General features: G+C 44.5%; 1 protein-coding gene across 3 annotated transcripts in view; it reads left to right on the top strand.

The window, feature by feature from the left end:
- Positions 1-17,974, top strand: part of nrk (Nik related kinase) — a 266,045-nt gene that overhangs the window by 169,798 nt on the left and 78,273 nt on the right. For all 3 annotated transcript variants that reach the window (XM_033030272.1, XM_033030271.1, XM_033030269.1), the window contains exons 18-19: positions 5,768-5,886; positions 16,624-16,715. In XM_033030272.1, the coding sequence (XP_032886163.1) occupies positions 5,768-5,886; positions 16,624-16,715 (211 nt within the window). The remainder of the gene's footprint in view (positions 1-5,767; positions 5,887-16,623; positions 16,716-17,974) is intronic.

The following is a 17,974-nucleotide window of genomic DNA, read 5'->3' as shown; positions in this document are numbered from 1 at the left end:
TCTTCCCACACTCCAAAGATGTGCAGGTTGGTAGGTTATTTGGTTTGGTAAAATTGTAAATCGTCCCTAGTGTGTGTAGAATAGTGCTAGTGTGGGGGGATCACTGGTCGGCGCAGACTCAGTGAGCTGAAGGGCCTGATTCCACATTGTATCTTTAAACTAAAATTAAAATAAAGCCTTGTTTTTGAGCTTCCCATATGGGCAAACTTGGAACTTTTGCCCAAAGGGGAGGGGGTTAAAAAATTACACTGGTAATTTACATTTCTGCTTTCACATAAATTTAATTTGTACGATCACAAACCTACAATTGCCATAACCGAGCACAAACAGGCAATGCAATGGAAGGAATTATCCAATATTTATAGGGGCTTCTACACAGTGCTGGCACAGTGGTGCAGCTGGTAGAGCTGCTACCTCACAGAGCCAGAGACCTGGGTTGGATCCTGACCTGGAGTGCTGTCTGTGTGTGGAGTTTGCAAGTTCTCCTTGTGACCATGTGAGTTTTCTCCAGGTGCTCCGGTATCCCCCATGCCTCAAAGACGTGCAGGTTTGTAGGTTAATTGGCCTCTGTAAATTGCCTCTAGTGTGTGAGAAAGTAGGGTCACATAGATCTAGTGTGAACGGGTGATCTATTGTTGGCATGGACTTGGAGGGCCAAAGGGCATGCTTCCATTCTGTATCTTTCAATCAATCAATCATTCAATCAATCAATCATTATGTAGACCCTGAAATGGTTGATTTGGTGTTGGTTTTACTAATATACCTAAAAATGAGCCTTTCACCAATAAGTTTAAAGGAACTAGATGCTGGAAAATCGAAGGTAGACAAAATTGCTGGAGAAACTCAGCGGGTGAGGCAGCATCTATGGAGCGAAGGAAGTAGGTGACGTTTTGGGTCGAGACCCTTCTTCAGACTGATGTGAGGGTGGGGGGGAGGGGTGGGAAGAAGAAAGGAAGAGACGGAGACAGTGGGCTGAGGAAGAGTTGTGAAGGGGAGGAGAAAGCAGGGACTATCTGAAATTGGAGGTCAATGTTCATACTGCTGGGGTGCAGAGGGCCCAAGCCAAATATGAGGTGCTGCTCCTCCAATTTAGGAGGCCTCAATTTGGGCCTCACTCTGGCCATGGAGGAAGCCCAGGACAGAAAGGCCGGATTCGGAATGGGAGGGGGAGTTGAAGTGCTGAGCCATCGGGAGGTCAGGAGATCAGGTTGGTTATTGCGAACCGAGCAGAGGTGTTGGGCAAAGCGATCGCCAAGCCTACGCTTGGTCTCACCGATGTAGAGCAGCTGACACCTAGAGCAGAAGTGAAACTTAAAGTGTAAACTACTTTCAGCGTGAATCACAACTCCACAATCTTCCACGCTGCTTTTAAAATCACCACCCAGAACCACAACCTCATTCTCAAAACAGGCTTCAACACCAGGTTAACTGTGAACATTTGCAAGCCCTTTAAGGTGATTCCAAGAAATTGGAATGGTCCTGGTAACCGATTCAGTCCCATGAGGTGGCCCGGCCATTTTGAAAGATCTTCCTCATCCAGAGCCTCAACTCCTTTTCTCATGCTTTGATGTTCTAACTGTCCTAAATATTGTTGATACCCTCCGAAGATATCCTTCGTTGCTCCGGTGGCCCAAGTTCAATCCTGACACTTGGTACTGCTTGTGTGGAGGCTGCATGCTTTCTCCGTGACCGCGTGGATTTTCCAGGGGCACCTGGAACAGTACGCACTGGAACAGGCCCTTCGACCCAAAATATCTGTGCAAAACATAATGGCAAGACCATCTCTTATCTACCCGCATATAATCCATGTCCCGCCATTTCCTGCATATCTAGGTGCCTATCCAAAAGTCTCTTAAATGCCACTTCAACCACCAGAGGGCCAATGACAATGCCCAGAGGATTGCCGGCTGCCCTCTCCTTACCTTGGAGGACTTACACAGTTCCCGCTGCATCAAAAAATCCCAGAGTATTATAAAGGACATTTCCCACCCCGGACACTCCCTGTTTGAACTGTTGCCGTCAGGCAGACGGTACAGATCTACAAGGACAAGGACAAACAGACTTAAAAACAGTTTTTACCCCACTGTTATAAAGGCACTAAATGTAGCCGCCAAGGAACGCAGGGGCGATACATACTAAGGGACTGTGGTACACTGTGAAATCGACAGAAGGATGTAGGGTTGGGTGTTTATGCGTGCTATTTTCATGATATTTATTTTAGTTGTTTATCTTTTTTAATATTTTACCTTGCATGTATCGTTAGCTTTTAGAAATGTTTGAATGGTGCACTGACTGGCTGACATTTTTAAATTTTGTTGTACATGGTTCATGTTACAATGACAATAAAGAAACTATTCTATTCTATTCTATTCAGAAGTAGAAAAATGAACTTGCTTTCACAGATGCTTCTAACTACAGTGGAACAACCTGTTGCTGTGAAAATCCATGTTTCTACTGATGGAATTGTGATTTCATAGAACATCGAACAGCAGGGCACAGAAACAGACCCTTTGGCCCACTATATCTGCGCCAAAAACGATCCCAAGATTCACCAATCTCATTTGCATGCACATGATCCATATCCCTCACCCCACTGGGTGTAAAAATAATTGACCCCACACATCTCTTTTGAACTTTTCCCCTCTCACCTTCAAGCTCTGCCCTCTAGTATTTCAATCTTCCATCAATGGGGAAAGGGCTTTGATTGTCTACCCTATCTATGCCTTTCATTATTTTAAATAATTCTATTAGGTATTCCCGTAGCTCTACCATGTGCTCCGGTTTCCTCCCAATTCCCACGAACATTGGGATTGGTCGGCATCCTGGCCCCTGTGAATTGCCCTTTGCGTGTAAGTGAGTGATAAAATTGGGATGGAGTTGATTGAAATGTAAGGAGAATAAAATAAAATGTGATAAGTCCAATGGATGATTGATGGTCGGTATAGTATCAATGGGCTGAAGGGCCTGTTTCTGTGCCCTTTCTCTGTGCCAAGTAAGCATTGTCATCCATGAGCACAGATCCTAAAAGTTTGAGTTTTTTTAATATATTTTCAATCAATCTCACTTGTCCACCCCAACATAGCATGAGCAGAATTTGAATATATATTTAGTATATATCTAATGTTCTCAGTCATTTTAAATTGTGTCGGTTAGAAGTGACAGATTAATTCAAAATGTTTTGTTGTATTTTTTCCTTTCAACTGTGTTAAGCACAATGCACCAGATTATCATTCTGAAAAATATGAAGCAGTATTTTTCAAAGAAAAAATTGAAAAGTAAAGGCTTAGATGGAGTAGATGCGGAGCCTCAGAATAAAAGGATGTACCTTTAGAAAGGAGATGATGAATTTCTTTAGCCAGAGTGTTGGGAATCTGTGGAATTCATTGCCACAGACGGCTGTGGAGGCCAATTCATTGGGTATTTTTAATGGGGAGATTGTCGGGTTCTTGATTAGTAAGGGCTTCGAAGGTTATGGGGAGAAGCCAGGAGAATGGGGTTGAGAGGGTAAGATAGATCAGCCATAACTGAATGACAGAGCAGACTTGATGGGTTGAATGGCCTAATTCTGCTCCAATTACATGAATTCATAGAAACTGTGCCAACAAATTGTAATCTTCCAAGCTTTGTCTTGTTGTGAATATGTTCAGTTAATTTCAGACTGTCGTGAGATGTTGTTTTATCTCCATGAATGTGAGTGAAATATTTATGAATGAAGTATTTATGATTGCCATGACCACATGAGTGCTTGAGTATTATCGCCTCTGTGTGGTCTATCCCATGGATACAAGTGGACACAATAGCCACACCACCTTCAGCTCTGGTGACCCAGGGAACATTTTTCCACCATTAAGTGCTGTGTTTGAACTGCAGTTAGTTAATATCCGACCATAAGACATCAGACAGAATTTGGGGCTGCACGGTGGAGCAGCTCTGGAGCCTCGGGTTCAATCCTGATTACAGAGTTTGTACATTTTCCATGGGATTGCATGGGTTTTCCCTGGGTGCTCCGGTTTCCTCCCACACTACAAAGATTTGTACAGGTTTGTAGGTTAATTGGCTTCTGTAAATTGTAGGATAATGTCAGTGTATTCAATCACGACTGATGTATTTTTTCCTCTCAACACCATGCTCCTGCCTTTTCCCCATAACCTTTGACGTCCTTGCTAATCAAGAGCCTGTCAATCTACGCTTTGAAATACCTATCCATAAATCTCTTAAATGCCACATCTGTCTCCACCACTGGACTTGAAGGGTACAAGATGTTGCCTAAAATGTGGTGACTCTTGTATACCGATTCAGTGTGGTCTATTATCTTATACTTAAGGGCCTGTCCCACTTGGGCGACCTAAGCTGCGAGTTTAGACGAGTTTGCCCTGGACTTCAAACTCGCAGCATGGTTGACACGAGGTCTTAGGAGGTCATATGAGGTGGCTGGAACTCTCCTTCATGCTCGAGGGAGGTTCCCGCCTACTCGCGGCCTCAGCTAGGTCCCAGATATTTTTTCAAGATATTGAAAATTTTCCGCGAGTAAAATTTGGTCGGCATGGGATTTTAAAAATAATAATAATAATGGATGGGATTTATGTAGCGCCTTTCTAATACTCAAGGCGCTTTACATCGCATTATTCATTCACTCCTCAGTCACACTCGGTGGTGGTAAGCTACTTCTGTAGCCACAGCTGCCCTGGGGAAGACTGACGGAAGCGTGGCTGCCAATCTGCGCCTACGGCCCCTCCGACCACCACCAATCACTCACACACATTCACACAGAGGCAAAGGTGGGTGAAGTGTCTTGCCCAAGGACACAACGACAGTATGCACTCCAAGCGGGATTCGAACCGGCTACCTTCCGGTTGCCAGCCGAACACTTAGCCCATTGTGCCATCTGCTGTTCACTTGTAGTGCAGTGGAGTGGGGTCGCTATTTACTTACAGGCACTCGAGGGCAGCCGTAGGCAATCTCCTTCGCTGACCGGGCATTTTGATTGGCACAGTGGAGTTTCACGACCTATGTAAAATGCCCGCTAAACTTTATTATACTTCTTAAAAGTGTCTCCACTCCTTCTCTCCCCCCCCTTCTCTCCCCCGTCTCTCCCCCTTCTCTCTCCCTTCTCTCTCCACTTCTCTCCCCCCCCCCCCCCTGCGCTCTTTAAAGAATTTACCGTACTCTGTGGCAGCCGTTTTCCTTCCTCTTCATCACTCCTCCGCTTTCCATGGCCCCCACCTTTGCGATGTGTTTGTGTGTGTGTGTGTGTGTGTGCGGTAGGTAGATGCAGCTCGCGGTTCTTGTCGATTCAGCTCGCGGTTTCAATGCGGCCGGTCGATCCAGCTCGAGGCTTTCCAGGAGAGTGCCCTCGAGCATGAAGGTCGAAGGTCGAAGGCACTCTTCTGGACTCGTGGATTAGGTCGCCCAAGTGGGACAGGCCCTTTAGTAGGATTGTGCCATAACGTATTGTTGGATTGACATTGAACCGTATGCAAAAAAAAATACTTTCACTGTACTTATAAAGTACCATTGAAAAAATACCCAATGACTTGGCCTCCATCGCCATCTGTGGCAATGAATTCCACAGATTCAATTGTAGGATAATACTTGTAGGATAATTACTTAAAAGTAGGTCATTCAATAGTCTATATCTCCTGTGACGGAGGCGGTGAGATCAAGAGAGCTGGCTCTGGTTGCCAAAAGAAACACTTCCCCATCGGTGATGAGAAATTGCTGTAACATGGTTCATGGATTGTAGATTATTTGTGTTTCTATTGAGCAGCTTTGAACTACAGCCCCTGTGGGAGAGGGTGGAGAGCCCACTAGCCAAGCACGTTACAGGCAATTCCCCCAGCAACACTTCGCAAACAGGAGGTCAAATTGGTTCCCGCACTGCATCGGGTGAGTCTACAACTTTGGCATTAAATTGTTCCTGTAAACTTTTTTTATGAGAAAAAGCACACGGCTTCAGTGTGTCTTGCCCATCTACGTTTGGAAATATGAAGCAAGTTGGAGTGTTCTGTCCGCCAGTTATTTTTTGTGACATTTTTCTTCAAGATTTCTTGGTCCCACTCTCAAAAAGTGAAGTATTTTGGAAAGGGAAGTTACCGGGTGTGCCGCCAAGTTTCCAGGCGTTTGGTTATGCATTTCTTCCAATTAACATCTTGAGTTTATCTCCATATCAAAACACAAGAGCTTGTGACGCAAAAGCAGGAAGTTTGATGTGATGGTGTTTAGCTCCGTGTCGCCCATTCCCAATGCCCTTCCTTTCCCATCTCTGCACCGATTTATCGAAACTAATCTACAATTGTTGACATTGCTTTTGCCTCAACCGTTAACATTGATTTTATAACCATATAACAATTACAGCACGGAAACAGGCCATCTCGGCCCTACAAGTCCGTGCCGAACAACTTTTTTCCCTTAGTCCCACCTGCCTGCACTCATACCATAACCCTCCATTCCCTTCTCATCCATATGCCTATCCAATTTATTTTTAAATGATACCAACGAACCTGCCGCCACCACTTCCACTGGAAGCTCATTCCACACAGCTACCACTCTCTGAGTAAAGAAGTTCCCCCTCATGTTACCCCTAAACTTCTGTCCCTTAATTCTGAAGTCATGTCACAGCTTTTCACAGCTCTTAGAATGTAAGATGCCAAATGTCCCAAAACACCTGCAGTTAATTCTGTATCTCTGGCCATTTGCGGTAGATCTCTCGATCTCTACTGGTTAAAAACATAGTTTAATTTTCTACCCAATCAAAATGTCATGGATACGATAGGTTTAGAGGGATATGGGCCAAACGCAGACAAGTGGGACTAGTGTAGATGGGGCATGTTGTGCGGCGTGGGCAAGTTAGGCCAAAGGGCCTGTTTCCATGCTGTATGACTATAACTCTGATTATTAAGTAAACCTATTGACATCTGCATTGTTTTTTTTTAATATTTCAAAAGTCATATTTATATTTTCTCATGCAAGAGAGTATTATTGTGAACCAGCATCAAATCTCCTCTAAAACCTTAACAGACTGTGCATCAAGTGAGGTTTTATTATATAGCCTCAAGTTAATCATCTATCTTTTCAGAACATTACACAGCACGCACAGAAACAGATTTTTCAGCATGTCTACCATCAGATACTTAACACTACCAATTCCATTTACCAGTGCCTGGTCCATAGCCCATTATATCTGGGCCTACCTGATCTCCCGGTTGCCAAACACTTTAATTCCCCTTCCCATTCCTCACTGGCCTTTCTGTCCTGGGCCTCCACTGTCAGAGTGAGGCCAAACGCAAATAGGAGGAACATCACCTCATATTTTGGTTGGGCAGCTTACAACCCAGTGGAATGAATGTTGATTTCTTTAACATCAAATAACCCTAATATCCCCTCTCCCTTCGTCCCTCCCCACCAAAGTAATTGCACTAGATTCAAAGCTGCCTTGTTGAGTCTCATTGTCTGTAAGTCGTTTTCAACTAGGCTTCAGTGAACAATAGCCTATTCCCTTCATCATTGTTACTTTTTTGCATATCTTTCATTCATTTGTTCTATATTTCTCTATAATCACTGTCCAACTCTCAGTCTGAAGAAGGGTCTCGACCCGAAACGTCTCCCGTTCCTTCTCTCCAGGAACTGCAGATGAAACGTGTAGGAAGGATCTGCAGATGCTGGTTCACACCGAAAATAGACACAAAATGCTGAAGTAACAGCGGACCAGGCAGCATCTCTGAATAGGAATGGGTGATGTTTCGGGTCGAGACCCTTCTTCAGACTGGATGCTGGTTTAAACCAAAGATAGCCACAATATGCTGGAGTAACTCAGCGGGTCAGACAGCATCTCTGGAGAAAAAGGATAGGTGATGTTTTGGGTGGAGATTTTCCAGTAAATATCTCTGTACCAGCAGAACCTGCATTTCTGTTATCCTCATGATTATTAAGTTCTTCTTGGTGGGGAACATAAAACAACAAGAAAAGCCCTGAGAAGCTGAAAGGTTTTGTTCAACACTGGCTATGCTTGCTGTGTGTCACTGTCTTAAATGTTATTGTTGAAGATCCAGTAGATCTCAAATGTGACCTACATGTTGCTGATCCAGAATTAATTCTAAGGTAGATTTACAGCTCACTCATGACCCAGCCTGCATGTCCCATGGTCAAGTTATTTACAATTGCTGCTCCTTAGATTAATGCAAAATTTCCTCGCTGATTTAGGAGCAAGGAATAGACCTCCCAATGATATTGCAAATCAATGTACATTTTTCTGTATTTGGTGAATAGTTTTGGCCTTATTATATCAGTCATGCTTGTGAGCTTGAGAAGAAATAAAAAGGATCCAACCGAGTAACTTCATATGAAAGGCTCAATCCTGCTGTGCCCTATGTTCCTTACAATTCCTTTCTCAAACAAACATATGCCTTTGCGGGTAGACACAAAATGCTAGAGTAACTCAGCGGATGAGGCAGCATCTCTGGAGAGAAGGAATGAAACGTTTCGGGTCGAGACCCTTCTTCAGACTTGTCCATTTTCATTTTGTCCATATGCCTTTGCGGTCTTGTTCACCCCTTATGTCCGCCCCTTTGGAATTGTATTTATACAGAGACCCACTTATAGCAAAATGTGAGGTATTCAGCAACACATAATTCTATAAAATATCGGTTTAATTCCACGGTGCAAAATGACCATGTCCCATTTACAGAGCTTTGAATGTGAACATTAACTGAAGCTATGAAGGCCGCATCCATCATTCAGGACATATTCAGTCTTTGAGGATCAAATGATATAGCGTTGCTAAACCTAGCAAGCAAAGTATAAAGGAATGAAATAAGTTGATATTAAAACTAGGAACTGTAGATGCTGGTTTTCAAAAAAAAGTCACAGTGCTGGAGTAACTCAGCAGATCTGGCAGCATCTCTGGAGAGTATGGAGAGATGACATTTTGGATCGAAGCCCTTCGTCTGATGAAGGGCCCTGACCCAAAACATCACCGGTCCATGTTCTCCAGAGATGCTGCCTGAGTTACTCGTGCTTTTTTTGTCTTAAGTTGTCATTAAGGCAGATTCCAACTGGCTGTTTCTACCACAACGTAGGCTGTCTGTTTACTCTTCTTTTAATCCAGGACCAAGAAATTGGAATTATAATGGTAAAATTGTTCGTGTTCCATACCATGACCCTGTAACTAGACAACTTCTGGTCTCAACACTCGCACTGCTACATCCAGAGATTCTCTCCACAGGTTACGCTGGGTGAGACTTCAGCCACACCAATTGTCTTTAAAGGAGTTGCACACTCAAGGAGTTAACCCTGAAGGAGTATAGACAAACTCCAGCTTTCTCCCGCCACATCAGGGTGGCACAGTGGCACAGCGGTAGGGTTACTGCCTGACAGCTCCAGAGAACCAGGTTTGATCCTGATTGAGGGTGCAGTCTGTATGGTGTTTGTACGTTACCCCCTGTGACCGTGTGGGTTTTCTCCGGGTGCTCCGGTTTCCTCCCACATCCCAAAGACGTGCAGGTTTGTAGGTTCATTGGCTTCTGCAAATTGTCCCCAGTATGTAGGATAGAACTAGTGTACGGGTGATCGTGGTCGGTGCGGACGCGGTGGGCCGAAGGGCCTGTTTTCACACTGTATCTCTAAAACTAAAACTATGAATGAAAACATCCAAGGCTGTTTCCTTACCAACCCTGCCTGCTCCCCTTTATATCCTGCCCCTTTCTTGTGAACCCCTTCCCAGTTTGCACATCCATTTCTGCCACCATCCTACCTTCTTCCACCGTGCCTCCTTTCCACCCACATCCCTCCCTCCGGCTCCACATTTCACTCCTCAAGCAGAAACCCTGCTCACCTGTGCTCACCAGTATCCACCTATCACTTGCCAGGCCTAGTCCCGCCTCCACCACTTGTCCAGCTTTTTCTCCCCCCTACTCCAGTCAGTCCAAAGAAGGATCCTAACCCAAAACATCGTCTATCCATTTCCACCGGTGCCTGACCTGTTGAGTTCCTCCAGCATTTAGATTCAGAAGGCTACAGAATGCCGTGGAGGCCAAGTCAATGGATATTAGTAAAGCAGAGATAGATAGATTCTGAAGAAGGGTCTCGACCTGAAACGTCATCCATTCCTTCTTTCCAGAGATGCTGCCTCACCTGCTGAGTTACTCCAGCATTTTGTGTCTACCTTCGCTAGATTCTTGATTAGTATGGGTGCCGGGGGTTATCGGGAGAAGGCCGGAGAATGGGGTTAGGAGGAAGAGATAGATGAGCCATGATTGAATGGTGGAGTAGACTTAATGGGCCAAATGGCCTAATTCTGCTCTGATCACATGATCTTATGACCTTATTCCACATTTGCAGTTTCTTGTGTCGCCAGTCAGATAGTTTCCTGCCTTCTCAACTCATGTTGTGTTGGGACATGTTTGGTCTGGCTTTATGCACACTCCATATATATCCACTGCCGAAGCATGGCTATTAAATCTGTGCCGAGTTGCATTCAGCTTCATTGCAGGAATGTTGCATTAAAGTGAGTTAGCAAAGCAGAAAAAGTAAAAAAAAAATTACATGTCCAAATCTTATTTTTATTAAATCCCTTCCACTAATTCCATTGAATTCCAGGTTTTCTTGAACTTTTTCTGGTCAAGAGTTGGTGTTAAGAGTCTTACATCACAGAAACAGGCAATTTCATCCATCTAGTCCATGCCAACCATTTGCCATGCAAGCTGAGCAATAGTTACAATAGCATAATCATTTCAATAGTAACCCGCACTCCAAGCCTGAATCAGAAACGTGAGTTCAGATCTTACCTCAACAACGAAAGTACTTTAACTCATTAACTAAAAATCTAGTCTCTATGGTGACTTTGGATTCTCATCAAAATCATTAGGTCTATGATGTTGAACCAGGAAATCTGCCATTTCTTTACCGAGGTCCAGCCCAGTCTCACAGCAACAAGGCTGGCTCTCCAATGCCTTCTGAATTAGCTGGACAAGTCACTTAATGCTCATGGAGTCATGGCCATAACAGTGTGGAAACAGCCCCTTCTGCCCAACATGCCCACACTGACCAACATATCCCATCTACACTAGTCCCACCTGCCTGCGGTTGGCCCATGTCCTTACAAACCTGTCCTATCCATGTACCTGTCAAAATGTTTCTTAAACATCACCATAGTACCTGCCTCAACTACCTCCTCTGGCAGCTCATTCCATACACCCACCACCCTTTGTGTAAAAAAGGTTCTATTAAATCTTATCTCCCCCCCCCCCCCCCCCCCCCCCCCCCCCCTTCCCCATGTCCTCTGGTTCTCAATTCTTTGTCTTCTGCGGTCTCTATTCTACATCACCTTTTCAAGAGTACCTCAAGATAGGGAATAAATGTTGACCCAAACTTCTTGATCTTAATCCCACAACCAAATTAAAAATAACAAAGTCTATCGTGAAGGGACTCCAGGCTTGCCCTTTTGCCCTTCAATGGTGAATGCAGCTTTATAACATTTATTGGGCAAGTGCATCAGCGGAGATGCCAAAGAAGAAAGTTACAGATGAATGATGATGATGAAACATTTATTCTTTTGCATCTTAAGTTTCAAAGGACCAGTTGTTTGTCCGATTTGCCTCAGGCAGATAATTAATGAAATCACTAACAAACCCAATTTGAAGACTATTCTCCCAAATATGTTCATCTCCAAATGTCGAGGCAAAATATTCCAAAGACTAAATAGATGAACTGTCAGGGGAATCAAAAGTTGATCTTAATTGTACTTAGCTGATTATAAAAAGAACCCAGATGATGAAACACCCTATTAGCCTTGTTTCCATAGTTACACATTTTATGTCATGCAGTTACTTGGCGCAAGGTCTTTACAATGTTGCCATTGTGTTCAGATTTTCCTGCAACCTGCACAGCAACAAGGGCTGTCATCTGAACAAGATGCAGCAAACTGGCTGCCTCACAGCACCAGAGACCCGGGTTTGATCCTGATTATGGGTGCTGTCTGTACGGGATTTGTCTGTTCTCCCTGTGACTATGTGGGGTTTCCCCAGGTGCTCTGGTTTCCTCCCACATTCCTATTCCTGTATAGGCTCACCTTCCCCTCTACTGGAGCTCTGAACAGCCATTACTGCTTCTCCACTGCTTCCTTAACTAAACACTGTATACTTGAAGCACAGATGGATGAGGTGTGATCTTATAGAGGCCAGGGCTGCCAACTCTTACGCATTGAGCGCGAGAATCACGCATTTCACCAAATTCTCACGCTCTCACGCTGATCACAAATTTTTCATGCTCTGTCGTGCGAAATTCTGTGATCAACGAAAATTTCAAAACTCATATCAACTGCGTGGGCCACAGGTGTTGGAGAACCGGGGCTGAGGGAGGGATGAAAGCAGAAGCACAGCGGGGACAGATGCGAACGTGGAGCTGGGGCTGGCGAGTGTTTGCCGGGTTGGTGAGTGTTTGCCAGGCTGGCGAGTGTTTGCCGGGCTGGTGAGTGTTAGCCGGCCAGGGAGCAGCCTCAGTGCAAGGGTATCGGGCCGTCGGAAGCATTGCGCCGCTGCCGTGAGAGTCTCTGTGCCAAATTCACCCAGGTGACTGGCATGGATCAGGCTGCGGCTCGGTGCATCCTGGAGGACAACCAGTGGCTGCTGGAAGTAAGTACCAAGCACTGGGTAGAAATGGTGGAAGATAGTGGACTTCAAATGGGGGTGGTTGGAGAAAGCATCCTGCTTGCCTGCTAGATTTTCACTTAGTGTAACTGCAGGAAAAATGTTCCCGATTTTGGGGGAGTTCAGAACCAGGGGTCACAGTTTAAGAATAATGGGTAGGCCAGTTAGGACAGAGATGAGGACAAACTTTCTTCATGCAGAGAGTTGTGAATCTGTGGAATTCTCTGCCACAGAAGGCAGTGGAGGCCAATTCACTGGATGTTTTCAAGAGAGAGTTACATTTAGCTCTTGGGGCTAGCGAAATCAAGGTATATGGGGAAAAAACAGGAAAGGGGTACTGATTTTTGATGAACAGCCATGATCATATTGAATGGCTGTGCTGGCTTGAAGGGCCGAATGGCCTATTCTTGCAACTATTTTCTTTGTTTCTATGCTTGAGTACATGGCAATAAAACTCGACCACCTGATTTTGAAGCATTCGTGCATGGTGGAGGTATAATGTAGTCATAGAGTGATAGTGTGAAAACAGGCCCTTCGGCGTGACTTGCCCACACCCGCCAACATGTCCCAGCTACGCTACCTGCTTTTGATCCATATCCTTCCAAACCTGTCCTATCCGTGTTTCAGTCTAACTGTTCTTAAATGTTGGGATAGTCCCTGCCTCAACTACCTACTCTGGCAGCTTGTTCCATACACCCACCACCCTTTGTGTTGAAAAAGATACCCCTTAAAAAGTTACCTCTTAAAAATACTTCAAACAAAAAACATTGAAATCAGACCTACAATGCACTAAAACATGATTTTAATACATCAAATTTCAAAATGTGCCTACCGTGGGAGGGGGGGGGGGGGGGTGGGACACCCCCCTCCCACACGCTCCCCCCACTCGGTTGCTTCACTCCCTAGCCAAGGCCAGTGATCAGTGATCGCTCCGCCTCCTCACTTTCAAAAATGCTCCGTGGCCCCTGGTTCAGACAGAGAGCTCTGCCAAATGTGAGCGGGGAACTGAGGCCAGTTGTTCGTGATGTCTGGATCCCAATGCTCAGTACTTCGTTTTTTGGAGTTGGCTATTGATTTATGATTAGCCTGATTTGTAATTAGTTGACAAAGCCTTAATTTATTAATCCGGAATATCCAGGGGTTGGGTAAGTGTAATATTTAAATGACATGCAAGGTGTCAAGCTGTCTGTCACAACATACAGCCCGATAACCCATTATTTCCTTCAGTTAAATATTGGGAAGGTAGCACTTTTGTCATTTGCCACTCAACTATTATGTTTGTTTACCTCACTGACTATTCTAACCCCCACCCCCCAAAATCCTTTGACAGGTTGAATAGAAATGTCCCCAATCTTGTGGTTTTATTAATTGAAAACATAGATGAACATCCTCAAGGAGTGTAATCGGATGGAAACTGATTCAGATATGATGTTTAAGAGCTTGTTCAAAGAAGGGGCATATTTTAAAGGAGTGACAGAGATACTTGCAGGGGAATGTGTGAGGAGGTTATTATTTGTCTTTAGTTTTAGCTTGAACCAGGACATCTGAAGATTCAAAGTTTAATATAGTAATTGTGCTGATACTGACACCAACCACGTAATGAATATCATCCATTTTGGAGGTTTTATTTTTCTGATGCCATTTAATCTTCACTTGGATTTCAATCACTTCAATGTAAAAGTAATTGGGAATGGGGAGCATTGGAACAAAAATTTGCCCTTGGTACATATTAACTGTAATATAATAATGTATGCATGCTGGTAGGTGCAATCAAAACTAAGATCTTTTTTTATCATTGTTGTGTTATGAATACAACAGAAAATATGTACTCTCAAGATCACATTTAATAGAATAATATTGCTTAAATATATAGTTATTGAACTTTGCATTTCGGAAAAGTGTCAGCTGAGAGGAAGACAGCAAAATACTGAAAATATTGGGGGTGAAAATGACTTCAGTACAGTTTGTTAGGAAATTGAAGAAATGGTAACAGAATACATACAGCTGAGTGAGTGTAATTTTATGAGTGAGAAATTGTGTTCAACCAATTGATGACTTCTATGACAAGGTAACTAACATGTTAGATAACAAGGAAGGCAATGGATGTAGCAAATTCTGTTATACAAAATTTGGTCTGTGAAGTGCCCCATAAAAGATTAACACATTAGATAAGCACCTGTGGACTTGAATGTAATAGGTTAAGTACAGGGGGTCAGATATGGGGCTTTATGTGTGGGCCAGATATATTGTCAGTGCAGAGGGGCTAGGAGCAAGGCCATTGTGCATCCAGAGTCAAGGTCTGGAATAGTACTAGGTGTGCAGTCAAAGCTGGGACAATGGGAGTGTTCAGCACTGGGAACCTAAGCAGGTAAGCAGCTATGATCAGAGTAGAATAGGGGGCCAGGTGGAAGGCTGGACTCAGGGTCAGGAAAGAGAGAAGGTATGCAACTGGAGTCAGGGTCAAGAGTAGTCCCAGATGTACAGAGAGACCCAGGTTGGTCAACATGGGCCAAGTGTTTGATTATAATCTGATTTCCATACATGAATATACTAAGATCATTCATGTGCTGCACCTATTAAAGCATAAATATTGCATTCAAATGTCTGATTTCCATACATGAATATACTAAGATCATTCATGTGCTGCACCTATTAAAGCATAAATATTGCATTCAAGTGTAAGTTAAAAGCCTCGCTACAGTATGCACCATATTGCACAATTACAAGCTGAAAAATGCAAAAGCTCTGTACCAATGGGAGTGGGGGCACCCCCCTCCCACACCCTCTCCCCCCCCCCCCCCCCATCCCGCTCCACACCCTCTCCCACCCCCCCATCCCCCCCCCCCCCATCCCCCCTCCCCCCGATCACTGCGTTCCCTCGGGTTTGGTCTCCCACAATTTCTCAGGGGAAATCAAGAACCAGAGGACATACGTTTAGTTTAGTTTAAGGTTAGTTTAGTTTATTGTTATGTGTACCGAGGCACAGTGCAAAACTTCCAGGGGTGCCTGCTAACTAGTCAGCAGAAATACAACACATGATTACAATCGAACCATCCACTAGTACAGCCACAGGTACAGATACAGGGTAAAGGAAATAACGTCTGGTGCAAGATAGTCTGAGGTGGATAGTAACTCACTAGTTATTGATAGGATGGTTATCAATGCATGTCCCTGAATCTGGGGGTGTGCGTTTTCATGCATGTACCTCTTGCCTGACGTGAGAGGGGAAATGAGGGAGTGACCGGGGTGAGACTCCTCCTGGATTATGCTGGGGAGAAACCTGTGGGGCAACATTTTTTTTAAACAAAGGGTGGTAGGTATAGGTCTGAAGAAGGGTCCTGAGCCAAAGAGACATACATCCTTTTTCTCCTGAGACGCTGCATGAACCCTCTTGAGTTACTCCAGCACTTTATGTCTATCTTTGATATATGGAACGAGTTGCCAGCGAAGGTAGTTGAGGCAGGTAATATCACAACGTTAAAAAAACATTTGGACAGGTACGTGGATAGGACATGTTTAGAAGGATAGGGGCCAAATGCGGCCAGGTGGGACTAGTGGAGAAGTGGCATGGTGTGTTTTTTTAAAGATACAATGCCAAACCAGCGATCCCCGCACGCTGGCATTATCCTACACACACCAGGGACAATTTTGAAAATTTCCAAGGCAAGTAACCTACAAACCAGTGCATCTTTGGAGTGTGGGAGGAAACCAGAGCTCACACAGTTTACAGGGAGAACATACAAACTCCATACAGACAGCAACCGTAGTCAGGATCGAACCCGGGTCTCTTGCGCGGTAAGGCAGCTGCTCTACCACTGTGCATCTGTGCTGCCCCTCTATCGGGGCTTACGGCTCAGACCTATGTAGATGGAGCATGTTGGTTGACGTGGGTATGTTGGGCCAAATGGCATGTTTCCATGCTGTATGACTCTATGACACTATACAAATCTCGACAATGACTCGGTTCCCTTTTGACTTCCAGCTCCTCTTCTGACTTCATCCACCCCAAGTCACAACCAACAGCACAGGAGATGTGAAGAGAAAAGGAGTTTTCCCATTTCTCAACATCGCACGGTGAGTCATCTTCTCGATGACATTTTGCCCAGAGATGGGCATTTTCCTCCCGATCTTATCAGTTCTTGAGCACGATTCGAAGAACAGCATGACAACCTAGCGGTATGAATATTGAATTCTCTAACTTCAAGTAAACCTTGCATCCCCTCTCTCTCCATTCCACCCCCACCCCAGTCATCGTACTAGTTTCACTGTCGTCCTGCTGAGTTTCACTGTTTGTATCACTCGTTATCTTCCACAGCCAACAATGGACCATTGTGGGCTCCACCTTTCCTTGATCATCACTAGCTTTGATTTGTCCTTTTGCATACCTTTCATTCATTTATTCAATCTACCTTTTCATATCTGTCATTTCCCTCTCACCTGACCCTCAGTCTGAAGCAGGGTCTCGACCCGAAACGTCACCTATTCTTTTTCTCCAGAGATGCTGCCTGACCCGCTGAGTTACTCCAGCCCTTTGTCTATCGGAAACTTGTTAAAAGTCAATGTCATGAATCCTTTCCTAACAGTTCTTCTTCTGGATCTTTATGTTTGAACTTCAAAGTATAATGTTGGCATTGAGACACGTGAAAGTTATTTAACTCCTCAACTTTGTTGAGCCATTCACTTAAACCATGAATAATTGAAAAGAAGAAATCATCTGGTAATGTGACTTGGAGAAACAAAGAACTATAGATGATGGTTTACAAAAATAGGCACAAAGTGCTGGAGTACCTCAACAGGTCAGTCAGCGACTCTGGACAACATGGATAGGTGACATTTTGGGTCGGGACCCTTCTTCAGAATGAGCAGCAAGAACCACAGAGGAAGAGCAATGGTACAGGGTCTCGCGGACTCCCATCGGAGAGAGTACAACAACCTCTTCATAGTAGGCATACCTTAAGGAGATTTTTCAGTGAACCGGTAAAATGGAGAAACACACTTTCACACTGGTGGGTGCATGGAATAAGCTGTCAGAGGAGGTAGTTGAGGCTGGGACTATCCCATTGTTTAAGAAACAGACAGGTACATGGACAGGACAGGTTTGGAGGGATATGGACCAAGTGCAGGCAAGTGGGACTAGTGTAGCTGGGACTTTGTTGGCCGGTGTGGGCGAGTTGGGCCGAAGGGCCTATTTCCACACAGTATGACTCTTATATGACTCTAAGAAACTGTGATAGACACAAACGGCTGGAGTAACTCAGTGGGACAGGCAGCATCTCTGGAGAGAAGGGATGGGTGAGTTTTCGGGTCGAGACCCTTCTTCAGACTGATGTCAG

This window comes from Amblyraja radiata, chromosome 12 (assembly GCF_010909765.2).
Source record: "Amblyraja radiata isolate CabotCenter1 chromosome 12, sAmbRad1.1.pri, whole genome shotgun sequence".
NCBI lineage: Eukaryota > Metazoa > Chordata > Chondrichthyes > Rajiformes > Rajidae > Amblyraja > Amblyraja radiata.
The sequence above is the reverse complement of the archived record's forward strand: the minus strand, read 5'-3'. Positions and strand labels throughout refer to the sequence as shown.